This window comes from Cygnus atratus, chromosome 14 (assembly GCF_013377495.2).
Source record: "Cygnus atratus isolate AKBS03 ecotype Queensland, Australia chromosome 14, CAtr_DNAZoo_HiC_assembly, whole genome shotgun sequence".
NCBI lineage: Eukaryota > Metazoa > Chordata > Aves > Anseriformes > Anatidae > Cygnus > Cygnus atratus.
Window position 1 is genome coordinate 3,796,272 of NC_066375.1, and position 14,495 is coordinate 3,810,766.

Consider the following 14,495-nt stretch of genomic DNA (forward strand, 5'->3'; position numbering starts at 1 on the left):
TGCTGGGGGCCTTCCCTTTGCAAATGGGAGAAGCTGGTAACTGGGTTAAAAACTGGGATGTTCACCAAGTGAAACCTAACTGGGAACGTTTCCTTTCTCTGGGAAACCAACTTCCTGCCATAAAAAAAAAGGAGATTTTGGTCTAAATTGGAGAACACTGAGGACTTTTGCTGGGATGTTTCTACTCTCGTTTAAAGATTTCTTCTTTTTTTTTTTTCACAGAAGACTCGGGTGTATGAACCGGGCGTTGTGGCTCAGTGTCTCTGCAGGTTTGGGCTATACATTTATCTGGATGTGCTGATGTTTTATCCATGGCAAAGCTAAAGTGGCTCCTGGGGAAGGGGAATGGGACACAGCAGGTTCAGAATTTTTCACAGATATAGCACGTCTTTCTGTACTTTCTTGTAAAAACAAATCTGCTGCTGGGACATACACAGCTCCCACTGTAGCAGCTTTCTTGCTTACCTAAGATTGCAGTGGCTTTAATAAATCCATGTGCCCACAGCTTCTGTTGAGTGCCAGGAGCAGGTTGGTAGCACTGCCCGGGAAAGCCCTGTGCTGTTAACAGGACTCTGTTCTCTTGGGAAAGACTTCAGCTGATTTGTTAATGGAAAGAAATGCCTCACTTGGACAAAAAGAAACCTAAGCTTGGCAAAGCAATCCCAAAGCAGGAGTCTGGGCAAATGGAAAGAGTTACTTCATTAACCTTGTTTTACATTTTTTTGTGATGGGCCCCGGGAAAGATTTGAGTTTCAGCTTTATCCATTTCTTTTCCCCCATCTGCAGAACCAAACCCATATCTGTGACGGCACCAAAGAGATTCAAAGCAATTTCTAGTGGAACAGCCCTTTAATGATATGACTTTCCCATAGGTAAGCAAAGTGAGGTTTCTGGCTTAGTGAGGGACCGCTGGTGTTTGGTGGCACAGCGCGGCGAGGTCCCCGAGGCTCTGTGCCTCCCGCTGCACGCTGCGACCGCGATGTGCAGGATACAGAAATAGCTTTAAAGCATGTGTTATATATCTGTGTTAGGATAACTACCAGCATTTTGCTTATGAATACTTATGGAGCCATGGAGAGAAGGTTCAGTGGCTTCCACTTTGCTAGAGCAGCCACCAATGCCCAGGCAATTTAATGAGCAGCCAGGGGAGGAGCTGAAGGCTTTGCGTGGATTTGCAGCCTCCCTTTACAGGTTGGGAGTGGGGTTTGTTAAGTCGCAGTTCTGGATGTGGACGTGGGACGTGATCCCTTGGTAGACACTCTGCATGGGCAGCAGGACGCCGATTTTCTCTCCCTTTTTGATGGTGCCGCTGTACTTGACGGGTTTGATGTAAAACATCTTAATGCAGAATCCTGGCAAGAGGGAAGAGAGAAGGTGAGAAACTGTTGTTCCTATGCAGTGGTATAAAAGCCTGGCAAAGTCATAACATTCAGTAGCAAAATATAAATGACAATAAAATGATTTGAGTTACAGCAGCAGGAAACATTGCAGAAAATGCTGTTATGTTCCTAGAGCATCAGGGAGAGAGAATAAGAAAAGAGATAATTAAATATGGAGGAGATTGGGAAGAGGATTAAGTTGGGTAGAACTGCATCAGCAAGTAAAAGGCTCTTCCTTTAATCATCCCAAATGTGCAAAGGGGCCAGCCCCATCCTTTTACCTTTTTCACAGATGTGAAATACCATAACCTGGCACCAATTAATTTTCCTGCATAAACAGAGCTTGGCTTTCAAAGATGCGTTTTTTGTTTGGATTCGTTAACAGGCAAACACTCTGCAGCTCAGGCAGGGGTCACAAGTTGGGGCTCAGCTTAAAATCCAATAAACAGCCGGGAGCATTCTGCAATCAGGGGTTGCAAGCGCACATCCTTCAGCTTGGCTACCTGCTCCTGACAGCTGGATGCCGTTGTCGATGGCGTTGCCGTTCCCGTAGGGCTTGGCCTGTCTGTCGATCTTCCCTGCGAAGGGCGCGTACACCGCCGAGCCGTCTGTGCACACCACGTCCACCCCTTTGTGCTTCTTGCCTCCCCTGCAGAAGAGCAGACGCCATGAGCAAGCAGAGGGTTGCTCCTCCTGCTGCCCCCCATCACCCTGCTCTGCCCCGAGCTCCAGGGAAACAGCCCCAGAGCTCCAATCTCAAAGCTCCTCCACCCCACCCCGCTCCCCCCACCCCTATTTTGTGCTTATTTTTATTAAGAAAGCTTCAAGTGCTGTCCTGTCTTCGTGGCCCGGACCTGGGGGCGTTGTAGTGGCCGCAGCCATGGCTGTCACAGCCTCGGATTTTGTTGGAGGGTTGACCTGCGCAGATTTTCCCCCATTGGCCTGCAGCAACTAGAAAAGAAGAGAAGGTGAAAGGCTGCAGCTAGCAAGGAGGTTTCCCCACCCATGTTGTTTAATGCCTGCTATTGCTAAGTGCCACACAGAGCTCTGAAAATCTAAAGGCCTGGTTGAAAGTCTGTTGAAATTAACAGTAAAGTCCCTTTGGACTTTGTTGTGAGCGTGGATCAGGTTCGTGGAACCAGATAATTTGTTATCTTTTAATGGAAGTTAATTTTAGGGATGCTGTGAGATATCTTTCTTTTTGTTTTATGCTCTGTGCAATGACACTTGAGGGTACTTGCAGCAGTGACTTCAAGGCAAAGATGCAGAACAAAGAGTTACAGAGTCGCAGAATCACCTAAGCTGGAAAAAACCTTCAATACCAAGTCCAACCACCCAAGTGATGGAGAACGCATCCAGCTTTCGCTGTCGTCACCCACAGCCAAACCCCTGCTGATAAGACAGCCCCAGCCACACCTGAGAGAGGAAGAGCTTTGTAGGGGAAAAGGGGGGACAGGGGCGCCCTCCTTTACCTTCTGTAAGCCTCGAAGGGCCCCAGCCTGCCCCACCAAAGCACACAGGGTGCCCAAGTGATGCTCTTTGGGGCTGGAGAACAGGGCTGGTATAGCAAAAAGCAGCTGGCTGGGGTTTGTTTGTGTGCATCAACACCTCGCAGGCACCAGCCCTGCTGGCGTCGGGGAGCATACACAAATGGGGAAATTATACGCCGAAGGACTGGTGTTAAAAGGTGCAGGAAACATCTGATGCCTTCCTCAAGCTAAGCAGCCCTTTGTTCTAGGTGTTCTTCATTTATTTTAACAAATCATGTATTCTTTATAGAAGCAAAAGTGACGACATTAAACGCACAAACACCTCTGGGAAGACCCTGTGCTCAGCAGGCTGATCTTTGAGTAAAAGGCTTTTAAGAAAAAATGCATGCTGTTAGGGATTGGTGCACCTCAGCTGACTCTGTTCTGTTCAAGCAGTGTTAGTTCTCCTACAAAATATTACTGCAACTCTGTACCATAACTAAAAAGGCTTTTTCGATGTAGGTTTCAATGCAGTGTGAGTCAAGTGATTTTCAAAAGCAAAAAATGGCACAGAATAAATCAGCTCCTAGACTTCATAAAGAAACAAACAAAAACAAAAAAAGAAAGAAAGAGAGGGTGTGAGAGAAGAAGAAGAAAATGCGTTTACAGAAATTGAGCTAACTTACCACTGGAGATGGCGATCAGAAGGATGAGTGCTGTGACTCCGTGCATCTTGATGTACCTCGAGAGCTCTGCTTTCACAGCAGAAGGTCCAAACCACTTTGCTTTCTATTTATACATCCCAACAGAGGCTGTATCCCAATTTTTCCAGCCAATCAGAAAATTTACATGACATCAGCATTTTTGCTTGCAGATTCGGGCCAGCAGCAAGAGTTGCCAGCAGCCCATGGGCTGCACCCCCAGCCTGGCTGATCGGTGTGTGCAGGCTCCAGCCCGTTTAGCAACACCAGCTGTGTGTTCTTGTTTGCTTTTGTTTACAACAAAAAAGAAGAATTTTAAAACCAAACATTAAAGACAGTTTGTAACTAGTTCTCTCCATTCCTGCCTGTTGCCCAATCCTGATGTTTAGCAAGATGCCATGGGTGGAAAGGGGGAAAAGAACTTGAATATAAAAAATATATAAAAAAAATATATACCTTTGCCGTCCCACCGTGGCTTGGAAAGAAATTCAGGCAGGTGGGCACAGCTCCGTGCCTTATGCAGGAAAAACTGTGTGCGCCCCAACTCTGGTTAGGCAGCCCATGAGATGGGACCCCCGATCCCCATTCCTTCATTAATGAATCCCAGATATTGCTTTGTCCATGATGACAAACCTGCAGCGCTAACGGCGTGGGAGATGTTTACAACCTTCACTGTTCCTGAACGGACAAAGCGCAGGACCCTGTGATATCGTGGCTGAGCAAATTTACAGGAAATGGAAGGAGAAGAGAGCAGTGGAGCATGAACAAGGGCATCTCCAGAGTTGTTTCTGGGAAAGGAGGGAGTGGGATGCCTGGTTTATAGCCAGGAGCTGGAAGTTGTTATCTGCTTGGCTCTCTGGCTGCCTGGTGCGTGCTCTTTGGTTTCTCTGTGCAGAAATAACCCCGTGCCCAGGCTGGACGTGGCTGTGGGTCAGGGCTGGCTCTCAGCCCGAATGCTGAGATGTGATCATACCTAAACCATGTCAGATAAACTTGTATTACCTTAAATTCAGATTGTTAATTTCTAATTTTGTTAGCAACTTACCAATCAACATCAAAGAGGAGAAAAGAATGACTGAAGTAATGTTGTGCATTTTTCCAGAAGCTAAAAACCAGCTTTCCCTCCATATTCTCTTGCTAATAAATATCCTGAGGGATAACAAACCCTTTTTCAGCCCACTTGGTTTCACATTGCATGCTCAGTATAGTACAACAGAGGAAGCGTACCATGGTGAGACATGACAGGGGAACCCACCAGCTTCTCCAAACACAACCCCGAGCCCTCTTGGCCATTGACCTGCTCCATTGCTGGCATTTCCCTGCAGTCAGAAGGCAGCAGCCACAGCAGCTGGCTCCTGCACCTACCCTCTGGTAGGGGGGCCACCGGTACCTGGGCATGTAGAGCTCACAAAATGTGCATCTGCCCTTGCTTCACGCAGTTTGCACAAACAGCTTTTTGGAAATCTGGATTCCCAGGTGGAATATTTGTTCCTCCAGGGTCTTTTAATAAACTGCTGCCGTGCTGCCTGCAGCACGTGGCGGCCAGGGAGACTGCTGTGGTCTGCAAGGCAGGCTCCCCGTGCCCCTCCATGAGATGCTTTGGGTTTGTTTTGGTTTTGCTGACTGAGTTAGAAAGTTTCAACAGAGCTAACCGAGTGAATTAAACATGGCAAAGACTGAATTATTTGCTGACATTTTGCGTTATTCCCTCAGATAAAGATCAGAGAGGTAAAGAATGACTAACTTGGGTTTGGCGTGAGCTGTGCAAGAGCAGCTGATGCCTCGCTTGACTTGTGTACAAGTCACACTTTGCAGCACTGCCTTTGGTGGGAACTGCAGCCTTGCTCTGTGTGAGCAACGCTGCGAAGACTGAAGCACTGCATAATAGCTGCCAATTTCTTCATGTTTTGCTTCTTGCTAGCTGTAGCCAAAGTTTATTATTATTACTATTATTGCTGTTATTATTTTACATAAAATCAGCCGAAAAGTGGCAGCAGTTGGCAGTCAATTTTGCATTGCTTGCAGGTGTGTGAAAGAATTAAAGCAAGGAGAGGAGGAGCAGGGCTGGGGGTTGTGCTTGTGGGGGGCTCTGAGGAGCTCCCTGGGGGAAGGAGGAAGGATTTGGGAGTCCCTATGGCAGGTGAGTGAAGCTTTTCCTCATCTCCTGTAGTGCTGGGAGCTGTTGAGAAGCAGGTGAGGTGGATGGCTGGGTAGTGGTTGGTGGCCTCTCCTGCAGGGGAGAGGATCAGTAGCAAAGTGGTGATCTGCTCACATGCAACTGAGCACAATCAAATTATGTGTAATTCAAGTAAGATCAAATTTAAATGGCAGCAACATTAAATCTTAGCCCCCAAAACTCATCAAATGCACTAAAAGCAATTTCCAAAGCTGTAGCCCTGCTGGGATCTAATAAACTTTTCATTAAGGAGGAAGCGTTTGACTCAGCCCCTCATTTAGCAAGATGAGGGTTTTTTCCCTTGTGGAAGGGGTGCAAATAGCTGTAATAATTTTATTTCTGCTTTACCAAGTACCAAGGCATGACTGAGTTTGTCGGTGATGCTCTGAAGGATAGGAATTCTCAGCCCAACTAGCTTATACTAAAAATGCTCTTAGTTCCTCTCCCCTAAAACCTGCAATTTGGAGGGTTTAACACAAGCACACTGGGTTTTGCTTTACAGGAGTTACTCAGCATATCAAACTAACAGACAGGAGCCTTCCCTTTTCTTCTGGTTATCAGTTATTACATCTTGAAACACCTAAATATGTTTGAAAGACTTTCAGATCAAAGTACAATTAAATCCCTGGGTAGAGGCAGATTGCAGTAAAGACGAGAGGGCACCTTGGTTACCTAGATGTCAGCCTTACCTAAACATCCATTTTTTTTGCGATATTGCAGCTGAATTTCTAATGTGGAATTGAGAGAAGTAAGCACCAAGGCATGGAACTGCAGATGTTTGTTATCAGTGGCTTTTTCCCTTTTATTTTTGATGGAGGAGGATGCTGCGTGTGAGCTGCTCGAGGGGTGCTGAGCTGCGTGCCCCCCTGTCAGCTCTGTTCTTCCCCTTGCTGGGTGTCTCCTGAGTTTCCCAGGGGCTCCTGAGGACAGGAAAGAGGGATTGAGTTAGAAAGCTGTCCATGATGATAACTTACTGCTTCTGTTAATTCTGTTTAGCAAACAAAGACATTGGAATAACAGGGCATGCCAGAGAGCACTCTGGTGTCCAGAAGCAGTCATTTCATCTGCCTCCTGTCTCTGATAGAGCCCTGGGACCCTTAAAGAAATAAGAATTATCTTGTCACCAAAAAGCCTCTTTTTTTTTCTCAGAGGAAACATTTTTGTTTCCAATGTGTAGCGGATTCCTGAAATGCACCATGCAGCTGGCGTAATGGGCACTGAGGGAAAGGATGGTAATGAAACCCAAGTTAACTAATGAGTGTAATTTAGAGAGACTTTATTGCAGAGTTTTGTGGGAAACAGTTTAGAAACATTCAGCCTGTGGAAGAGAGGGGTGTTGTGGTTCCTCAAGAAGCCTTGCTTCAATCTGTGGAAACACGCGGTGGTTTTTTGTTGGTTAACGCCAGCAACTGAAGGTTGGGTGCCACCATGAAACCTTGCTCCTTTCTGGAGTCTCTGGAGCTCTGTGGGCTTCCAGCAAGCTGCCTCCAGCTGTTCTGCAGCCTGCACTTCGTGAGGATTTGTGCTGGGCCTTTATTTAGCCCCTGAAAGCTTTAAAAGCGCTGGATCCCTCACAGCTGTCTGACCCCCAGAAAGACATCAGGTCATCGTCCCCAGGCTCCCTGTGTCCCCAGGGTGATGCTTGCCCTCTGCCCCTTCTCCATCACCTCTGCTCTCATCCTACTGATGACACAGGGAGCATCCTGGGTTTATTATTATTTTTCCTCCCAAAAATGTTGGGCAAGAGATCTCCTTGGCGGGGCTAGGAGAGGAAACGGAGGAGGATCAGGGAAGGCAGCTCATGGGGCTATGGGCAGCTGCCGGGGCTGCCTCTGCCCTCTGATGGAAAACAGGAGAATGCAGCCCTGCCGAGCAGCCCTCCCTCATCTCCCTGCATCTTTCTGTGCCTGTGTGTAGAGATAGAAGAGTGTGTGTGTGTGTATAATATACGTATACTTTTTTTTTTTGCATTCTTCCTTGTTTTGCTCAAAACAACCCCACAAAGCACTGTCTCAGCTCTCTGGTATTTTCCAACTCTCCATCTCCGATGAAGGGAAACCTGGTCCCAGTGCTGATGTTCACGGGGATGCCCACCTGCCCTCTGGGACTGGGAATAACAGGTCCCCTACAGTCCTTTTTTTTCTTTTGCATCTTTGCATGCCCTACCTATGTGCTGAGGAAGGGCTGTGCAGCACAGCCTGAGTCCCCTGCCTCCCCCAGGGAAGTGCTCTTTACCTGATGGGAAGGGTTGAGCTGGCTGCTGCTAATAACAGGAGCTTGCAGGCAGTGACTCCGTGGGCAGAAATGGAAAAGTTGCTTTGCTTTTCCTTCCCTGCACATCGCTATGTCCCTGTGCCCCCTGCAGCATGGGGCTGTGCTCCAGCAGCTCTGCTTTCACTTACAGCCGTTTATCTCACCACAAAGCCTTCACTTCGAAACCCTGAGCCTTGTTGGGACACCTGGCATCTCCCCTGCTCAGGAGGATGACGACTATAAAAAAACAAACAAAAACAAACAAACAAACAACAACAACAACAACAAAAAAAGGGATACAGCTGTTGTGGTGACTGTTACTCTCCTGTACCCAGCAGCTTTCCTCTTACATTTTAAGAGGACTGATCACCAGATTTTGGGAGGCTGCAGGGACAGCCTGGTGCAGGAGCCGAGGCCGGTCTGGCTGATGGCAGGGGCAGCAGCTTTGGTCTGCGTTACCCTGGGGCTGGCAGAGCCCTGCCGTGGCAGAAATAACCTCGCCTGGTTGGGGATGGCCCCTCGGCAGGTCTCTGAACGGAAACCAGATAGTCGTAAACCACTGTCTAGCCTAAAGCGCTGCAAAGTGTTTAAGCTATTGTATTTCCGTGGCTCGTTTGAGGGTATTTTAGTGGTGGTGGATAAGGTACTGACTCTAGACCAAGTGATCCCTCCTGAACACTGTGGTCACAATTAGGGAAAATTAACCTTTTGCTGAAATGTGTGCTGGGGGAGCACTGGGCCTGGAGTACAGGTAAGGAGAGAGACAAATGGGGAGAGGAGGGATGTGCTCACCTGGACAAGCCAGAAAATGAGGTCCTGGGCTCCTCGGAGTGAGGGGACACAAATGTCATGGCCAGAGCTGACTGCTGAGGCCACCCAAATTAATTCTCGCTTAAACTAGAAAGAACATTGCATTTAATTTAAGCTCTACCAATGAATATCTGGCTGCAACTTTCTTCTGGGCAGCCAGCCTCTGGCTGAAGGTATCCTGAGCACGTCCGGGGTCCTGCATTTGAGGTGAGGCCGCTGCTTTGCGATACCTTGGATATTCCAGCCCTGTCAGCCCCCTCTGCTGAGTGTGTGCCTCAGGTATGATAGCTATGTGTTATGGTATGATAACTACTGTGCCACTAAGAGACGGCTTGCAAACAGCTTCCTCTTGTCCCATTAACTCCACAGCTCATTCCCTGCCCCGTATCTTATCGCTTGGGCTGCTAATAGGTTTCCTGTATGGCTTCTCTTGGAAAAGTCTGTCGTGCTGTGCAATTTCCTTCCGCTGGCTGGTGAGGGTTAATTAAAACTTCCCCAGGCTCTGTTGCCTTGATGCAATGAAGGCTAGGGATTTTTTTTATTTTTTATTTTTTACTTTTAGGAAACAATCGAGTGTCTGCAGGTAGTCTGTGTGCTCCCACTGCTCTGATAAGAAATTCCTGCTTGTTTGCAAGGTCCTGCTTGGACACAGATGTGGTCGTGGTGGTGGTGATGTGAAATGGGGGAGTGCTGTGGCTGTGGAAAACCTCAGATCCCTCAGACTTTTGTGGGGGGAGGGAGGAAGCCCTGGGCTCCTTGGGTGGGTGCTGGGTGCTCCTTGGGCCCTCTGGGGTGCTTCTGAGCCAGCTGTGCACAGAGCAGGAGCCCTGGACATGTCCCACCTTTAGGAGTGCCTTGCTCCTGGATGCTGCTGTCCAGCTGTCCCCTGAGCCCCTCTCAAAGATAGGATAAAAGATAATTATTTGTAGTTATTGCCAGAAACAGAGCTAGCTGCCCATTCACGCCTAGTCGTGGCTGATGCAGGATTTATTGTTCCTGGTGGCCAGGGCACAATTTGCACCACTGGCTGTCTCTGGCTGGGATGAGAGATGCTGTAAGGCACGTTGTGACTTCATCTGTGCTGTATCATTGGAAAGATGATTTTTAGGAAATAAAATCTCTTGTACAAGGCCTGTCATGCATGAAGCCTGTCTGAAGCTTGCCTGAATGTCTCCTCTCAGCACTCTCCAGCAGAGGGTGCAGTAGCTTTTCGTGTCTGCCCAGCTGATTTTCAGGGAAAGGATGACTTCAGCCCTCATCTCCCTTTATTTAAATAAATAAAAAGGGGGGCGGGGGGATTGAAGGGGCCTTTTGCTGTCTGAAAACTAAAATTCTTTAATGTCCATATCAAAAACAATCTAGTTACTTTTAGAGAAAAACATAACAGTATTACGGTTCCTTCTGAGAACTCTTTGATTTGCAGCCATGTGTAACATCTATAAATAGGCAACAGGGCCAGGAGAGGACAGGAGGTTTGTGCGTCCTCTTATATTTTGATATGTTTTTAGCAATCCCTTATGTATCAAATTGTGTTGGCGTTCTTAAAACTGTCATTGCTTTCTGGGGTGCACTGTGCAGTGTCTGTAGCTTGGGCAGGATCTGAGGCCGTGCCCTTGCTGCCCGTGGGGTCGGGCAGGAGAGACTTGGTGCCGCAGGTGTGAAGCCCTCCTGTGTCAGACCGGATTCAGAAGTTGCTTGGTTATGATCCTCATACCAACCACCCATGAATAATTCCTCTACTGCCAGGGTCAGCCAAACACTGCTGGGGAATTGCCAGGGATCAAGCAGTTGCTTTGGCCAGCAAAGTCACTTTTGACCTTTTTTTTTTTTTTTTTTTTTTTTTTTTTTTTTTTTTTCCCCAAGCCCAAATGCTGGTCCAGTGGAGGGGGAAAAAAAAAAAAAGGAAAAAGAAAAAACAAGGTGTTTTGCCCTTTCTTGGGCAGAAGCACCACTGGTCTGTTTCGGGCTGCCTCATGGCATGCTTGCCCAGCACATTGCTGCCTCTGTGAAAAGTGGCAGAGGATATTTTCTCCAGATTACAGACCCAGGGTTGATGCTGAAGGTTGAGTGGATCAAGGCCTTGTTATTCCCGTAGCGGTGAACATTTTGGGCTGAGTTTCGCCGCTGGCGAGCCTTGAGATGCAAATGCCAGAGCTCCAGCAGGTTCCCGACCCCTTTGCAGCGGAGTGGGGATTTATTCATTTTATGGTGCCAGTTATGATTGACAGCAATTGGCATGGGAATAATGAGGACTGCAGAAATCATCCGACGGCTTGCAAAATCTCCTCTTTGCAAATATCTTGCATGCAAACAGAACATCTCAGATAAGAAGACCATGAAATCCCATTCTCAAGGCCTGGAACATTGTAACTCAGCACAGCCTAATTGGATGCAGTCTCCTAATTTAAGTCTATATTCTCTTCATAATGAGCTACAGATCTAAATTAAATTGTGCTCCCCGTGAAAAATATTTGCAAACTCTCCTTGCTGCATGCTGCTTACCAAGATTATTGAAGGGGTGTTGGTGAGTGGGTTGAGAGCCTTGTGCCAAATTTATCCCTCTTGCACAGGAGGAGAGCCAAGCCCTCGGTGATGCTGCGTGCTGTCTGCACTGGGGCACAGCACCCCTTGCTGCCTCAGCTGCTGTTGTGTATTCACCTGACAAGGGCCAAAAAGTGATCTAAGTCCTACAGAAACTGCACGGAGCAATTCAGCTCCCATGTTCAGACCCACTGCTCCCACTGATGTCTTCGGGCCATGCCAAGGACCTCGGCTCAGGTCTGAGGATGAGCGGGGACCATTTGCTCTTCTGCTCGTGTCTCTGTGATTGTCCATGCATTTTGAGCTATCTCTAGATAGCATTAAAGGGCTTGCTAATGTGTTGGGAAAGCCTATTTCTCTTTAAAAAAAAATTAAATTAAAAACCTCACTCATTTAAAAGTGACATTTTGTGTTCATATGTGCCAACGTGATCCTTGATCTTACACCAGGACTTAGACAACTTCTATGGAACCTGCTCATACAACCTGTCTGCACATACGAGGCACACATTCTGCAGCTCCTTGGTGCTCCTCTTGTGGTAGAAAGAAAAAATGAGTCACTCCTGCTTCCTCTCCTCCTGCACAGTGAGCAGGCTGGGAAATAGGGTGGGCATCCCACATTTCTGAGACAGGAAACCAAATTCTTGCTTCACCGTTATGTGTGATGTGAGTCAAGGCTGGCCCCACGGGAAGGGGCAGCACTGTCGCTTCTGATGGGTGTTCCTCTGCGGAAAGGCTGTGAGCCCTCTTTGCCATTGAGGACACCCCAGAAAGCTGTGTCAAAGCAGCACAGAGGAACATGATCTCCAAAGAAGGCTGGGATGAGTTAGTGTGGAAAGAAAGATGAGATTATCCAACCAATTTCTCTAAGCAAACGCTTGTCTTCCTTCTTTCTTGCCTCTCATGGCCCCTTGGTGTGGAGAGGAGCCTGTGGTACTTAAATGCCTCTGCACAATTTGAGCTCCCATGGCACTTCCATTGGGGAAAGAACCCAAAAGAGCACAAAGGTTTCTTACATTCTTGAGCAAACTGAAAATCTTGTTCAGACACGGAGGGAGAGGAGGGAAGTTGCAGGTAGGAAGATGGGCTCTCCTGTAGTGAACTGGAGGCGTGAGCTTGCCCCTGGCAAGGGGCTGCCCACTGCTCAGCTCTGATGGAAAACAGGCACAGTAACCTTCAGCATGCTCCTTGCTGGTAATTAGTGGGGGACTAATTAGTACTTGTAGGCCAGAGTCCATAGTGGGCATTTCCCTAATGATCAAAAAGCCACGGTGTGCAGCATGGGCTGCATCCTGCGCTCTCCATCCCCCTGGGGAAGGAAGCCTCGCACTGCTGTCTCGCCACGCTTCCTAACAAAAAGTTCAAATCCTAACTTAACTGTATATATTTTCTTTAAAAGTGGTGAAGCAATGTTTTCCTACTGAAATATTATTCCACCCCTCCCTGCGAGCAAGCCATCATTTTCATTTTCTTTGAAAAACATACTTCTCGTTTCAGCTCTCTCTGCTCTGGTCTCAATTTTTTTACATTTGCAGTTAATTGCCTACTTCAAAGAAAAACAGAGAAGTCTTTGATTTACTAGATTGGCTAAATTCAATATCTTTCCCAGAAACAGTGGCTCAGTGTTTCCTAACAATAAGTTCAAATGTTTGAGTGATATAATTTCCTCACTTCTGACACTCATCAAATCAGTGTATAGCGTCCAATTTGGTCTCCTTCATATCCCAGTGGCAAGCTTAGCTTAAATTTTATCCACTTTAAACAATACTTGTGTTTGCCACACAGTGTCCTAAAGCTGCAAGGTCTCAATCGTGATACGAATAACATGCACAGTTGGACACCTACATTAAGTATGTATGATGAGATCACTTCCAGTAAAATCTTGAAATGCAGTAATGTGAAAAACATCTGGTTGTTGTGCATTTGATTTAAAGTTGGAAGTCCTGGACAAAGGGACTATACATTTATTAATGAGTTCTGTGCTTTATGGAGGTTTCCATGCAATTTACTCATTAGACTTCAAAAGCAGGAAATTATACGACATCTTGATTGAAATTAGCTTATTAGACATCAAAAGGAGGAAAATATTACATATCTTAGTGGAAATTAATTATAAAAATTATATATTTTATTAAAAATCTGAATTTAACTTAGCAATTCTACCCTATGAGCCCACTGCAGGCGCAACGTGTGTGTGTTTGGGAGTGTTTTTTGTGTGCCAAAACCAGAGGAAGATCTGGAGGTTGGGATCTGGCCACGCCGCCCCATTCTGGGGGATGTACAAGGGGCAGGGAGCCAGGGGCTCCCATGGCACAATCCCACGGCAGTGCCAAATGTTTAAAGCCACGTCAGATGACTGCGTGGCACCTCCTGGAGAAGCAAGGACCAAGTGCCATCTCTGCCATCACCCTGGGCTGGGGTCAGTCCCTGCCATAGCTGGCCGTGGCTGCAGGACCCCCCCCCATTGCGGTGTCCCCGTTCGTGGCTCCCCAGCAAAAATGTGTGGTATGCCTGAGGCGTATCAGTAGCGAGCAGCAGTATCCATGGAAATCTGTTTGTTTAGCAAATTGAAGAGAGGAAAATTCAACAGAGATGGCCAAAGGAATGAATTAGAGCTGCCCCTTGGCAAGCGCGATATAGAAAGCGGTGTTATTTTTGCTTTAAAACAAAACAAAAACATGTATGCATGTGAAATTGGTAATTTTTCAGTCATCGCTGACAGTCCGCTCTGAGATGTGGAAAATATTTGTGGGGACGTTGCTATGTCTCCCACGTTTCGCTTGTGGTTCCACGTCACCTTGCTGAGATGGGCGATCCTTGCAGAGCCCAAACTGTGGGGGCTGCTGAGGCAGGGGTCCCTCAGCTTGGTCCCTGTCCCTCTGCCACCTCCCAGCCATGCTTCTTGCAAAAACATCCTCTTTGCAGCCCAGATTTACCTGCTCTCGAGGCAGGTCTGTGCCAGCTCTCTGGCAACCTCAGCCATCATCCCCAAGGCCCCACTGGCAGCTGCCTGCCAGCTCTCCCCTTCCTCCTAGATCTTTTTTAGTGCTCGTGCTTGAGAGGAACTCATCAGCAAGAGGTTTCAGGGTGTGATAAACAGGGAGCTATTGCCCCCCAGGTACTCTGCTCGCTGCTTAAAGGTGCATTTGTTTCTGTATTTTGTTCAG

At 47.4% G+C, this 14,495-nt stretch overlaps 1 protein-coding gene across 1 annotated transcript; it reads right to left on the reverse strand.

Annotated features, from left to right (window-relative positions):
- Positions 1 to 1,185: 1,185 nt before the first annotated feature.
- LOC118254870 (leukocyte cell-derived chemotaxin-2-like) lies at positions 1,186 to 3,607 on the reverse strand. The gene is made up of 4 exons (XM_035560582.2): positions 3,535 to 3,607; positions 2,234 to 2,330; positions 1,883 to 2,028; positions 1,186 to 1,352 (listed from the first exon to the last, which is right to left on the reverse strand). The coding sequence occupies exons 1-4, from the start codon at positions 3,578 to 3,580 to the stop codon at positions 1,186 to 1,188; spliced, it is 456 nt and encodes a 151-aa protein (XP_035416475.1). The 5' UTR covers positions 3,581 to 3,607.
- Between the last annotated feature and the right edge of the window lie 10,888 nt (positions 3,608 to 14,495).